The sequence below is a fragment of the Thermobia domestica genome, chromosome 12 (genome assembly GCF_964235325.1).
Source record: "Thermobia domestica chromosome 12, izTheDome1.hap1.1, whole genome shotgun sequence".
Taxonomy (NCBI): domain Eukaryota; kingdom Metazoa; phylum Arthropoda; class Insecta; order Zygentoma; family Lepismatidae; genus Thermobia; species Thermobia domestica.
In genome coordinates, this window is record NC_137465.1 from 127,899,131 (window position 1) to 127,914,192 (window position 15,062).

At 33.6% G+C, this 15,062-nt stretch overlaps 1 protein-coding gene across 5 annotated transcripts in view; it reads right to left on the bottom strand.

Annotated features, from left to right (window-relative positions):
• LOC145666637 (transducin-like enhancer protein 4) overlaps nucleotides 1-15,062 on the bottom strand; it is a 355,168-nt gene that overhangs the window by 217,523 nt on the left and 122,583 nt on the right. For all 5 annotated transcript variants that reach the window (XM_081734087.1, XM_081734089.1, XM_081734086.1 and 2 more), the window contains exon 4: nucleotides 14,404-14,448. In XM_081734087.1, the coding sequence (XP_081590213.1) occupies nucleotides 14,404-14,448 (45 nt within the window). The remainder of the gene's footprint in view (nucleotides 1-14,403; nucleotides 14,449-15,062) is intronic.

A 15,062-nucleotide genomic window follows, 5' to 3' on the forward strand; every position in this document is an offset into this window, starting at 1 on the left:
AGTTTCGTATATTAGTTTCAATACCACCTTACAGAATTTATCATATTATTATCTTTTAGATTGATATGACCTATTATAGATACAGCACTACTTGTATTGAAGAAATTTATGCTGTTGTAGGAACTGTTTTCATATTTGCCTATTCATTCCATAAGACAATCTGAAGTTATTGCCGCAGCTGCTAATTAAAGTCTGTAAGATTTATCTTTTTTCTTCTTTTTTAAGTAAAGAGAAACACTGGGGATGTGTCTAGATATTCTGCTCGCTTTTCTAGTCCTATAACCAAATGATTTGGGTCCGGACAAATTATTTCTCAGGACTAACTTCAATGATCAGTTACACAATTACGTATTATTCTAACAATTTTACTAATAAACTAATTAAAAAAAAAAACTAAATAATATTGTCACGCCGTATATTTACGTATTTTTTATATTGGGCTGTACACCATAATAGGCCTATCTTACGAAAGATTCTGACGTAAAATTGAAAATAAATGTATATATAAAAAATGAATAAGAAAAGATAAAACACTATTTAAATTTGTGTTGTTCTAATTTATTACATCGAATCACCTATCTACCAGTTGTAGTCTGAACATAAGATGATGGCAATAATAATAATAATAATAATAATAATAATAATAATAATAATAATAATAATAATAATAATAATAATAATAATAATAATAATAATAATTATTATTATTATTATTATTATTATTATTATTATTATTATTATTATTATTATTATTATTATTATTATTATTATTATTATTTGTGTGAAATCTTCAGATAAATCCAAAGACACTTCACTGTTGTTATCGTGGATAATTTGGTATCAAAACTCCCCCCTCCCCCCCACACACACATAATGTAACATTCATTATTTGAATACTAATTTCTCATCAAAAACAAACGCTTTTATTTATCTTTTATACTCCCATTTTTGTCTCTAATCAGCATAAAAGCGCCTTTGTGTGTAGGTTACCAGAGAACCCCTTCTTATTACACATCTCAAGTGCAGAGTTTATCTCGCTCCTCCAGACAACACAGCATCTACGCAATAATACTTTTCTCTTCTCTTCCTCACTCTCTCTCCTGCACGCGCTCGAGTTAAAGCACTTCAAAGAGACAATCAACAAAGTAATGTCGTCGAGATATGGCAACGTTGGCAATTGCTCTGAAACGTGACAACACTGCACTCAAAGGAAATGGAGTGGACGAGGAAGTTACACAATGGGAATGAATCCTCAAGAGTCCAAATCCCATCAGGCTGTCCTCTGTAGCGATGGATCTGAACTGAACCAGCCACCCAAATTGCCCCTCTCGTCTCGATGGCCCTTAATCCGCGCGAGAGAAAGCGTCCACCGACCTCTTGCGACGTTCAAGCAACGTTCACCATATGCCACCGCTGAAAAGCCAATTCTTAGCAGTGTGACCAGCTCATATATGCGAAATTATACACACCGCTACATTTTCCCCCTTTCAGAAGTTCATTAATTCACCATTAAGCGGAGGTAACAATTTCTGCTCTTTTATAAACTTTTTCTACACAAAAGAAAAATAAATTTGGTCATTACTATCCCCTACAAAACGAAGTGACTGGTTGCTATTGTTGGAAGAAATGTAACTATCTTCTCTTATTAACATCAATTTTAGAGTTCTCTCTTGGGTATATGATTAGCGCACGCGCCTGTGGCGCGGGAAGCCGGGTTCTAGTCCCGGTGGGAGCCCATGTGGTATGGATCCTCACCTTAACCTGTAGGTCTGTCTCATATAATCTCACTGCTAAAAGGGACCCTAAACTTAAATCCAATCTAGTGACATCAGTTTCCAAAGACAAATTTATCAACCATCAGGAGTATCTTAACATGTTTACCACCTGGTTTCAGAAGTTATAATGCTTCGCTACTATTAAGCAAACATCTTTGATTCCACTATTTTGATCGCCATGTTAGCTGGTACAGCGCAATACTTTCGAATAATCATTCAAATACTTTCTCTTTTTTAAATAATTATTCAATCAAGATTCTTTATTCGATTAATTATTTAAATAATAATTCGTTATTCCAAAAATTATACAAACAATGATTCGTTATTTAACTAATTATGCAAACAACTTTTATTTATTCAAATAATTATTCAATCAAGATTCGTTATTCGATTAATTACTGAAATAATAATTCGTTATTCGAATAATTATACAAATAATGATTTCCTATTCAAGTAAGTATAGATACAAACATTTATTTTTATTTGAATAATTATTCAGTCAAGGTTTGTTAATCGAACGATTATATAAACAATGATTTGCTCATTATTCAAAAATTTACCTTTATTCGAATATACAAGAATGATTTATTTATCATTTTTTAAAAAATACGTAAACAATTTCTCATTATTAGAATAATTATTCAATCAAGGTTCGTTATGTGAATAATTATACAATGGTTTTTTTATTCAAATAATTACAAAAACAATTTCTCTTTATTTGAGTAAATATTCAATCAAGATTCGTTATTCGAATAATTATTTAAATAATTATTTCTCTTTCGTTATTTCAATTATTATTTGTTTATTAAAACAGACTGTTCGATATTAAAACAGACTGTATATATATTAAGCCTTTGATATAAAGTCGTGAGAATTTTTGCACATAGCTTCACCAATATTATACTGTCATATTGAGAACGTAGGGAGAAAGAGGCTACTCACCGTAACTTGCCACAAAATCATGCTTCGACGAATTCGTTTGCTTTGCACCCACAAATTTATTGAACGACCACAATCAACTGATGAAATCACCAATAAACAATACATACGAAGAGATGTAGGGAAGAGACAAACACAATACTGAACAAAAACATTTCAGAGATTTTATTAAAAAAAAAAAAACTTAAAATGTATAGCCTGTATAGATAACAACATTGTTTTTATACTAGTAACTCAAATAAAATAACTGGATTGTGAATGGTTAAGTTGTGCTGTGGGCAAAAGGAAACGATCAGTTGAGATTGTAATATTAATAACGTGTAAAACGATTATGTAAAATGATATGCTGAGAATTCTAGGAAAACCTACTTAGTTGTCTGTCTACCAGTATGAAAAGACTGTGCAATCCGTTGACGTTTTATCATAATAAAGAAATACTTTATAACTGTGTCAGTAAGGATCTTAATTGGGATTGTGAACTCTATTAATATTTTTTACTCTGGTACTAACGACAAGAAAAATAATAATTGTACAATATTATGAGTGTTTAATGGGGAGGAAGGGATGTCCCAAAAACGAGACACGGAACAATTGACAGATCTCATTAAACTAAACAGAATGATATATGGGTTAGTATCGTCATGCATACCAGTAGGTTTCCAGGAAGTTAGAGAGTTTTTTTTCTTTCTTTTAATTTAAAAATTGATCCTGAACGACAATTATGCCACCTAGTACGATGAAACAAACTAAAGTACGCTCATCAAATTCCTCATTATGACTGTATACAGTATGGTTAATGAAATGAAGCCCAAATATATGATTAACTATACATTTTAACTTTTAGAGAAATTTGAGAAAGATAAACTTCTATGGCACTAACAAATATGTCTTCGTTGCCAATAACAGCTAACTGATAGTTTTTATTCATTTATTGATGTACTTCTATGAGAAAAAAAAAAACACACGCAGTGTTAAGTAGCAGATTGTATGTACTGCTCTCTGCCTCTTCCTGATAGTGACACAGATACTTCTAACAACCACTCACTACTTCTTGTAAATCAAGCATCAAATACGGATTTCTACCATTCTGAAATCTGCTCTATTACTTCTCTAGTTTATATGGTGCAGCGTAAGAGAAACGCGAAATTACGGAGCCCAAACGTATTTCCACTCAAAATTATCTCCCCATTAGTCCTGTTAATGCAACAGCTTCTGGCTATTTCGTCAGAATGTGGAGTGTGGTTTGGTTAATAGCGCTGAGAGAGCGAAGGTATAAAGTGGTCGATATATCCTTCAACCGCAAGAACATCCAGCATCCTCTTTTTACTTTCGATCACGCAATCAGTGTGTTTTCAAGCTATACACGTGTATGTGTGTGTGTGTGTGTGTGTTTGTTCGTGCATGTCAGATCCTAATAGCTATGCAACCATGACAGGTTTCGGTTTTAGTATGGGTTACAGAAGCAACAGGATACAATCGAGAAAATTAATTCTTATTAGAATGGAATTAAATAAGTATATTATATATATATATATATATATATATATATATATATATACGTATATAGCCATAATAAAGCTTAAATTCGTTTAGTGTTTCCCCAAAACATAGTCCTACAAAGATTAAGAATAACCACTACGACGTGCTCTTATAATTTCCTTCATACGTACATTTCATCATATAACTATGGTCAAATGTTCCTGAGTTACGAATATTACTTCCAATAATTATAATATGAATATTGTTTTGTTATGTTTATGATGAACGGTTGTACTAATTATAGGAAATGCGTCGCATTCTACACCACTTACAGGAAATGCGGTTTCATTCCATGACTACAGACAAAATTAAGTAAGTTTTCAGGTTAAGGTTAGTCTAAAGGGATGAAATAGTGTCGTCAGAAAGAAGTACAATTTTACGTTCGCAGGGGGCATAGCTTTCAGTTTTTACGAAATTTACAAAAATAGATGGCACTGTTGTCGAACCCAATTTGGAAGATTGAGTTAGAAGTTTACCTCCCCTTCTTTATTTTTTTTCCTCGCGAAGGATGGGGCAGAGGGTGTGGGATGTCGTTTGTCTGCGACCTTCGTAGGAATTTTCTTTTTCGATACTTCCATCCCTCTAAGTAACCTGACACCACTGACCACTGTCTAGTAATCTGCAGCTTGTACGGAAGAGGAGTTTGAAGCTAATCGTTCCATTTCTGGTAAAGAACGCTGAATAGCGAAAATGCCGATTGCTGAGAACAATTTTTTTCGGTATTTGCAGTATATTGCTTGTCTTTTTTCACGTGATACTGGACTTGCAATGAAATACATTTGCTCAGCACAGATTTAATCAAAGATTTCACAAATGACAACTCAAATTGAACACAAGAACCCCCAGTGGCGTATCCACAACGTTATAAAGAGGAGTTCAGGCACACAAGTTCATTAAGATATGTTTAAGTGAATCCCAAACTAAAGTCCGGGTAGGAAAATTTTTGTCCATGAGCTTTCACGTCGAAAATGGCCTGAAACAAGGAGATGCGTTGTCGCCATTATTATTTAACTTTGTGCTGGAATACGCCATAAGGAAAATCAAAGATAGCAACCAGGGCCTAGAGTTGAACGGTATTCACCAGGTTATGGCATATGCTGATGATGTAAATTTAATAGGGGATGATAGGAGAACAGTAGAAATAAATGCAGAGATCTTATTAAACTCTTGCAGGGATATGGGTTTAGAAATAAATGCAGAGAAAACTAAATACATGGAAGTGCGTCGAGACCGTAATACGGCAAATTGTGGAGGCGTTAAAATATTAAATAATACTTTTGATAAAGTGGACACTTTCAAATATTTAGGATCAATATTAACACACGAGAATCATATTCACGAAGAAATTAAATGTCGACTAAAAGCAGGGAATTCGTGTTACTATTCGGTTCAAAATCTCTTGTCGTCGCGAATTCTGTCGAAGAATTTGAAGCTTAAAATATATAAAACGATAATCATGCCTGTTGTTTTGTATGGCTGCGAAACATGGTCACTTACTCTGAGGGAAGAACATAGACTGAAAGTATTTGAGAACAAGATCCTGAGACGAATATTCGGACCCAAGAGGAACGGGAATGGGGAATGGCGGAAACTTCATAACGAGGAACTACATAATTTATACGGTTTACCCAACATTGTTAGGGTCGTCAAGTCTAGGAGGCTTAGGTGGGCAGGTCATGTAGCTAGAATGGAAGAAAGTAGAAACGCTTTCAAAGTCTTGACTGGAAGACCCATAGGAAAACGACCATTAGGAAGACCTAGGCGCAGATGGGAGGATAATATTAAGATGGATCTCGCAGAGATAGGAATACAAAGTAGAAACTGGATGCAATTAGCTAAGGATAGAAGTCAGTGGAGAGCTTTTGTGAACGCGGCATTGAACCTCCGGGTTCCATAGGCCATAGAGTTAGTTAGTTAGTTATATAATGTGTGTGTGTCTGCATATGTATTATGTAAAAATTTATTTTTATATTTTTCAAACAAACGATGGCTTTAGATTTTGAATTCGCCGAGTCGAGACGGCATTTTCTTCATATGAGTAGAGACAGACTTAAATTTCGACTTGTCTTGTGCGCGTTCCTAGTTTTGAATCAAATTTTGAAAATTGAGGATAGGGTGAAGTATGAGCTTTATTTTTTAAATATTTCGTTTTTGTTGGTGAAATAAATTATTTCTTCAAAAGAATCAATCACAAATAGAATACAAATGATTGATTTTGGCTTTGAATCGAAATTTATTAGGGGACAATTTCACACATGTGCATCTGACGTATTTCTAATTGTTTTGAGTGCTTTAACATATTTTAATGTGTTATAAAATTTGCTAGGGATGCGCACGAGACAAGATTTCTGGCTGTTTCGTCTCGAAAATGTGCTGTAAAAGTGATGTCTCGACTCGAAAAATGTATATTTGTCTATTGGAAGAGCCGTGTCTCGACTCGAATTTTGTCAGGAAAATCCTGTCTCGACTCGTCTCGTGCGCATCCATAAATTTGCACTGCCTATTGATTTTTGCCAGTCATCAATCGTTGCCAAACTACTTCTGTTAACTACCGAAAGTTAGTTTCGACAATGCTGTATAACAGCGTTTCCCAACCTTTTTCAACTTGCGGCACACTACAGGTCTAACTTGAATTCTCACGGCACACTCATAGGTATTATTATTATTATTATTATTATTATTATTATTTGTAAATAGAAAATACCGTCGTATTTGTTTTCTTTGATTACTGACCTCCTTCTCGCAAAGAATAAAGCTCGATCACTGGTTTTCCTCCATCGTAAATCATTATACTTACTTTTCATTCAAATTAAAAAAATAGAAAACAATTCCAATGAAATATAGAACTCAGTCTTTTCAAAAATACACTTTCTTTTTCGAAGAATGTATCCAACCTGTCACAAGGAAGATCACTAAATTACGAACGAACAAACAAATCTCTTGTACTTTTAAAACAGAATTGCGGTAATTTGTATGTGTGTTTACTTTGTCGAAAGGATATAATGAGATTTTAAAATTTCAAGTTACGAAATAATCTGTAACAATAAAGAAACAATAATGGTCATAACAATGATAATTAGTACTTTTTTCAACATTAAAAATGAACAGATAAGTAACACAGTGTGAAACTTATAATTTATTAACATGGTTAATATACGTCACAATTTTAAATATTAATAAAATTCTGTTTTCGAAATACAATCTATGTAGTAATAATGTATGTAAAATAATATATTACAATTACAGTATTTTTTCATTGTAGAGGTTCATAGTAATGTGAAATTTAAATACACATATTTCCTGTCTTGCAATTAGGTTCCTATATAATTAATAATTTTGTTTTTATTTCCTCGCGGCACACCAGCGGCCCATTCGCGGCACACCGGTTGGGAAACGCTGCTGTATAATATGGCCAGTTTCTACAATGCTGTTATATAATCGTTATTCCAAAATTATGAATCAACTTACTTGAAGCAGCATATGATATGAAGAAGTGTCATAATTTTAGTAAGGTCGGGCACATATAACGCACTCTAATTTTTCAGAATTGAAATGGTAACAAAATGTTCGGCTTATATTACGGCCAATACTAGCCGTAATATCATAATGCAAGCTTGAGTTGTATATGATGAAAAAGCAAAGATCAGGTAGAGAACGTCACTTGTTTTCTATATTTAATAACAAAGGTAATTATTGACAGCACACAAATTTGATTATCGCGGGTTCAGAAACCACAATAATTCTGTGGTAGAAATTCTACTTTGAAGACCAAGCCAAATAACGAGTTTGATACTAGACAGTGTATTTAAACATCGTTTGTTTGGAGAATGCGAGAACGAGTCTATATGAGACGTGTGGCTACATGCTTATCTGCATCCTAACTAGTGCTGTGCGATATTTCGATATATTGATCCATCCATAAGATATTTTCGAATATCTAAACATCAATACCGAAATATTTACGAATCGATGTTTTCGGTATTTGATATTTTCAATATTCAATGTTTTCTATTTTTATTGGGAGAAGGTATTTCAATATCTTTCCATATTTCTGTTTTTCGTTTTTCTTATAACATGTTTGATGTTGCCATATAGATAGTCTACCACTGATGGAATAGGTCACGAATTTCGTGTAACATGACTCGGAAGAGACACTGCAATCAGACCCAGAAAGACCCATGATTGAGAAACCACGACCAATCATCCGGAGTGACCCGATGATTCGATAGAACCCAGAGATGGAACGTCATATACATGAGAAGTGTGTGTGAGGCTACTAATGCAGTTCTAGCAAACCTGATTCTCTCTTCTCTCATCGCCTTTCCACTAATTATAATTTTATTTTTCGCTTGCTTGCTTCCTTGTGTCAAGTGTTACACTGAAAGATAACTACAACGCTTATAAGGGTACCAACATTCATAATCGCAAAGAAAAGATAAGTCACATGTTTATCTTATGAGAGATCGTTAATGTTTAATCGACCTGTAAAGCTTCTTGTTTAGAACATAAAAAATACTGCTGAGGTTAATCAGTTTTTGTTAATTCTTTTTTTGTTATAGGCTATAATCAAAACCCACATGCTTGAAGACGAATAAACATGAAATTATATTTGAAATATTCAAAACATGGTATCTTGATTAAGAAATGTCACATCAAGAATCGGGCAAATTAATGTTCTAGCTGAAGCAGTGAACATCATTAATGAAGTATAAATAAAATTTTTGCAGTAATTCTGCAGAGCTATTTCGGTTGCTTCTCAGTCACCAGGTGTATCTGAGTTTCCGGATATGATTTGGTGTCCGGGTTCGTTCAGTCACCGAATCAGACCGAGTCTCAGAAGCGAACCCGGGCCCGGATGACTCAGACAAAAGTCGAGACCCAAGTGGCCCATGTCCCATTTCATCACTGTTATATGCATAATCGAATAGTCCGATTTCTCAGTAATGCTTTAATTCAACAACACTTTTGGTTGCTTTCTGGATAATTTTTACTTTCCAGTAACGATAAGAGAAGAAAACATGGTGACTGTAATGGAAGCGAATGATCATGATAGAGTTGGCGGAATGAGATGCTTTTGGAAATGGAAAAGCCCCGAGAAAACTGCGGCTACAGTGTTTTCCCCCACAAATTTGCGTTGGCGGGATCAAACCAGGGGTGCCTGACACTAGAGATGAGCGCTCTACCAGTGACCCATCGTATCGTCCTCCAAGCGACAAAGATTGATTGAAATTGGAAGTGATTACTTATCTTATTAAAATCTTATGATCTCATTCTCTAAGCGTCTATATAGTTGGGAAAGTGAACAGATTCTTATACGAACAATACTCGAACAAAGAAAGGGCTTGGAAATTCAAAAGTGGAGAAGAGTAAAACATTTATTTTAGTTTGTCTTTTGATAGTAAATGCACAAATTTGACATGTGTCCTCAAAGGAGCACATACAGCGCACAAAGGGACTACGATAAAAAGAGAGGATTTAAAAAAAAGTTGATGAGGCTAAGTACACTTCGAGAAATAAATGCATTTCATTCACTGTCAATTGCGAGTAATCTTGGGAAGATTAATAAATTAACTGATGATGCTTTTGAATACAAATAATCGTGTTTGAGGAAATTTCAGAAATATAATTAATAACTTTTTTAATTAAAGATAACAAGCAAGTGTAAACAATCCTTGATTTAATTTTATTCATTATTTAGTTAAATATTTTTACATAATTTCATAAGATCAGTATAGCGGTGTAAAGACAAAATAACTCGAAGGTTTTTTGCTATCAGCGGTGAGCGGTTTATCCAATCTAATCCAGTCCATTTACATGAGTTTTATGGATGCAGTAATAAGACATTGAAACAATATTGTTTCCCCTCAACAACACGCGGTGAGTTGTCATAGCATGTAGCTACATTTGCTCGCTTGAAAACCGTATTGATTGTATTTATCAAATTTGAAACCAAAATTTTCTAATCGCAGTTTCAGTTACATAATTATTCTAAATTGTTCATAAATGTTCCTGAGAAACCTTTGAGTGATTGGTATTTGTTTCCACATATAATGTGTAACAGAAAGATAGAAAGATGCGTGTGAATGTATAGTTATATTGTGTGTGTGTGTGTGTGTGTGTGTGTGCGTGTGTGTTTGGTGTTTAGAGAGAAACTCACAAGACGGTCGTGTCCAGTGTCTTCAGAAGGATGTTGTCCCTCCCCTCAAGGACAGTGAAACGAATTGGAGGGAGAAACGAAATTGGACACTTGGAAAGAAAACAGATGTGAAAGAACGCGGGGGAAAACTGTGGGTTCGGTTAAACTGAACATGTCCATTATTATAATACCCAGAATAACCAAAACATTTTGCATAAATAAAGTTGGTTCACAACAATGGTTGATTTACAAACTTACAACAATGAAAAGAATAAATTGTAGTAAAATTTTCATATAAAAATTCATAGATCACTTGATCCTGTACTAAATGACAGAATTTCAGAGACCTAGAACAAGCGATGACGCGAGAGGTATCTAATTCCTCTACAACAATTAAAAGCTTACAACAATGGAAAGAACAAAATATCGAAAAATGATTACCTTATGAATCATACACTACATTATGGTATACCAAATGCCGAAATTTCAGAATCTTAGAATAAATGATGACGGGAAAAGCATTGGATTCCTTCAACAATCAAAAGCTTACAACAATGGAAAGAACAAAATGCTGTAAAATTTTCGCCTTGAGTTTCATATATTACTTCATTTTGTACTCAGTGACAAAATTTCATCGTCCTTATGCAAACGATAACGGGAAAGGGATCAGATTTCTCCACAACAATTAAAAGGTTACAACAATGGGAACGAAAATACATAATAAAATTTTCGCCTTCATATTCATACATTACTACATTCTTTGCTAAATGCTAGAATTTCAAAGTCTTAGAACAAGCAATAACGCGAGAAGCATTGGATTACTCTCCAACAATTAAAAGCTTACAACAATGGAAAGAACAAAATTACGAAAAAATTTCAACTTGTGATTCATACATTAGATCACGCTATACTAAATGCCAGAATTTCAGTGTCCTAGAACAAATGATAACGGGAGAAGTATAGGATTTCTCTGCAACAATTACAAGCTTGCAACAATGGAAAGAACAAAATTTCGAAAAATTGTCACCTTGGAACCTATAGACTACATCATGCTGTACTAAATACCAAAATTCCAGAGTCCTAGAACAAATGGTAAGGGGAGAGGCATTGAATTCCTCTGCAACAATTAGTTGAACTCAACAATGAACGAGTCAACAATTCGAAAATCTGCACGGAACAATTGCTGCGTATAGTCATTATCTTCAAACAGACTGACAGTGAAGAACATAGTTCAGTATTTGTAAAAGTTATTAATCATTTTTGTGAATATTAATTAACATTGAAAAGATAGGGCGATAGCAACGCCATCTCTTATCACAGAAACAAACTTTTTGTGGCTTTAGACCATCCTTAAGGAACGAAAATAATGAATAATAATAATAATACGATCATACCACTATACAACTTAAAGGACAATTTTATAACCTCAAGTTATTACATCATGCACTAAAATAATACTATACTTTCAAATAACTTCGAAGAATACAAAACTCCTCACAGAACAAAAATTAATCAATTATTTCATCTTTAATATTGAAATTTTAACTGTATAATTACGTACGTATAGTAATTTGCAAATATGTACAATTCAAATCAACTCACACTTATCTTTACATGGATAATTAATTCATAATCTAAAAGTTGAAAATATTACGTCATTACTATTCAAGGCACTGAATACACTACAATACTACAAAACTATTCTTGATCTAGTTTGAATTTTTGACGTGAGTGCAAATAGCTACATGAATTGGTAATAATAATATTTTTATTTCTCCCTCTTCATAATACACAATACTTCACCCTCCTCATTTTTTATTACTTTTTCCCATGTTCAGCTGCACTTTTCAATTTGCGTTCGGTAAACAAAATTAATACCTTCATACCTTCGATATATATATATATATATATATATATATATATATATATATATATATATATATATATATATATATATATATATATATATATATATATATATATATATATATAATGTGTATGTATAAAACGTTGATTAACAAAAAAGTATCGAAAGGGAACTGAAAAAAAGCCTAAGCGTGTACGACCCGCTTCTCTTTCACACTTAATCAATCGGCGATCATACAAACGACATGTAACAGATTACATGAATGATTTAATTCGTGTGTATGTAAACACGCCACGCATTCCCAATCACTGGTTCACTAATATTTTTTGTCCCTGTTGTAATTGATACATGCAAAACGAACATAGAAGGGGGGGATAGGAGGCAGAGGGACACAGAAGTGGGAGGAGATCAATATCAGAATCGGAAATTTCAGGTCAAAGTAACAGCGATATATGCTGTCGAAGGGGGACGCGGAGAAAATTCAAAATTAACATTGTAAATAATAGCCTGATCACAAAAATTAGTTATTGTCCACGTTTGAATTGCTCAATATCAACGACAGTCTACAAATGCCTTAAATAAAGTAAATAACAGCGCTCACTACATTATTCAAGCTTTTAGATTTGTAATTCTGTGACAATGTGTAACATACATTATTTTACATTAAAAGGTCATAAAGGTAAGATTATTTAATACCACTATAATAAAACGCTGTAACTAGTAGTGCTTTGTGAATACCATTTATTGTACCTGACCCAAACACAACCGAAAGTATTTGTGTGAATTGCTCGCAACCAACAATTCTAACAAAGCTCCATTAAAATAACCCCTTTTTATTTTCCAGTTCCTATGTTGCATAGGCACTTCACCGAGCTCCCACCAATACTCAATTTAAGCATATCTCAAGGTAAGGCACACTCTCTTTTTCTAGTAGTAATTCTCCCATTAAACCTCTAATCAATGTCCTTTCTATAAAATGTATTAACTCATATTATTAATAGAATGATACATCTGAATTTTGTATATCGTTTCAAACGTACCTTTTCAGCACTGAGGCTATATGAATACGAATCTACAATTAACGTGGTGAATCTGCAACAAGTTGAGACAAAAACCTGTTTTCAACATCTACTAATCGAGGATAATACTAACGGGTACAATATGTTTTCACACAAAAATTACATTTCGAAACTCGGATAACTTTTGACTTATTAAGAAGTTAGCAAAAGTTCTCATGAACTTATTGTTTCTCCCTAATTCAATATTGACTGGAGGGAAAGTAAAATACCATTCATTTTGAACCCCTAAGCGTATAACCATGGGGGGGGGGCGCAGTGGGACAGTGGTAGTTTTTACTTCTGGTGCATGGGGTCCTTGTTCGATCCCAGCTCGCGCCAAGTGAACTTTGTGGTGGACAAACACCGTGTACGTGGGTTTTCTCGGGGTTTTCCCGTTTCCTCCCACTTTCTTCATTCCACCGTTTCATTCATTTCTCATCATCACCATCTCCTTTAACCTAACCGGCCTTGCTGTATCTCATATAATCATGAATTTTGGTAAAATGTGAGTTTTGCTTCAGAAAACGTCGAATAGTTTGGAAGTCTTAGCTTTACACTGTGAAACGATAATCACTTGTTTATATTTATACAACCTCTATTATTCTTGGTAACACCCAAGTCGTATTGGAAAATCGCTTTTCATGAGATCAGGAAAGTCAAGCAGTGCTGAGTTTGGCTAGAGGAAAAATCGGTAGACCATTCGCACTCACTAGATGATATTGATGTTCCGACGTCCGTGAGGACAACTAGGGAGCTACTTAAAAGAAACCCGTATTGAACTCCGGTCAAAAAAGCCAGAATTAACGGCGAGAGCAGCCGATGTGCTGATCACATATCATCCCCAAAGACATGAGGACCATAAGCTGGCTGGTAGGTCTTAGCCTCCTAAAGGTTGTTTCATCAGGAGGAGTTTTTAAAAACTCGCTAGCTATTATTTAAAAAATTAGCCACTTGTTTAAAATATTTTTTTAATGGTAGCAAAGATTAGACAGGTTTCACTGTGCCATATTGATTTAATCAAATTTCAGTGTAAACGAACTACAACTTATATCTGCGATTTTCAAGAAAGGAAGAAAAAAGAAAACTTACCTGTTTGTGCATTTCCACATTGAGGCCGTAAGACATTTCGTAGTACTGAAAAATTGAAGAAAATTCATAAAAGATATATTTTTCATAGCTTATATTTACCTCTTAACTTTAACGAATTGTTTGAAAATAGTTATATATATAAACGTAAATTAACACTTAAGTGAATTTCCATATGCACTCACAATTTTTACACCTTCACGAATTCCAACCTCAAGATTTAAATATATAAACATGGATTTCGATTACTGATTCTTGAAAATATGAGAAAAAATGCTGCAGAATTTTATGTCATAATTGACCATCAAGTATATTATTATTATTATTATTATTATTATTATTATTATTATTATCAACTAACAGCAATTTGATAGTTGAATTAAAACACTATGTTATAATATTGCTCTATTTCGAAAGACAATACAAGAAAATGGTGGTAGGATGCGTGAAGGTGTAATTCTTTCTGTGCCATACGGTAGTTAAGAGATGATCTGAGTGAATTCGGTGCTTTTCTTTCAGAATTTTCCAAATGACGGAAGAACAAAAAACTTCATTTTATTCCAAACAATATCTCACTCTTCCAAATTTCATAACTTTCCTAATATTTATATCGTTTCTTGTTTATTTTCTTAACAGTTCTATGTTTTTTTTAGTCTGTCTCG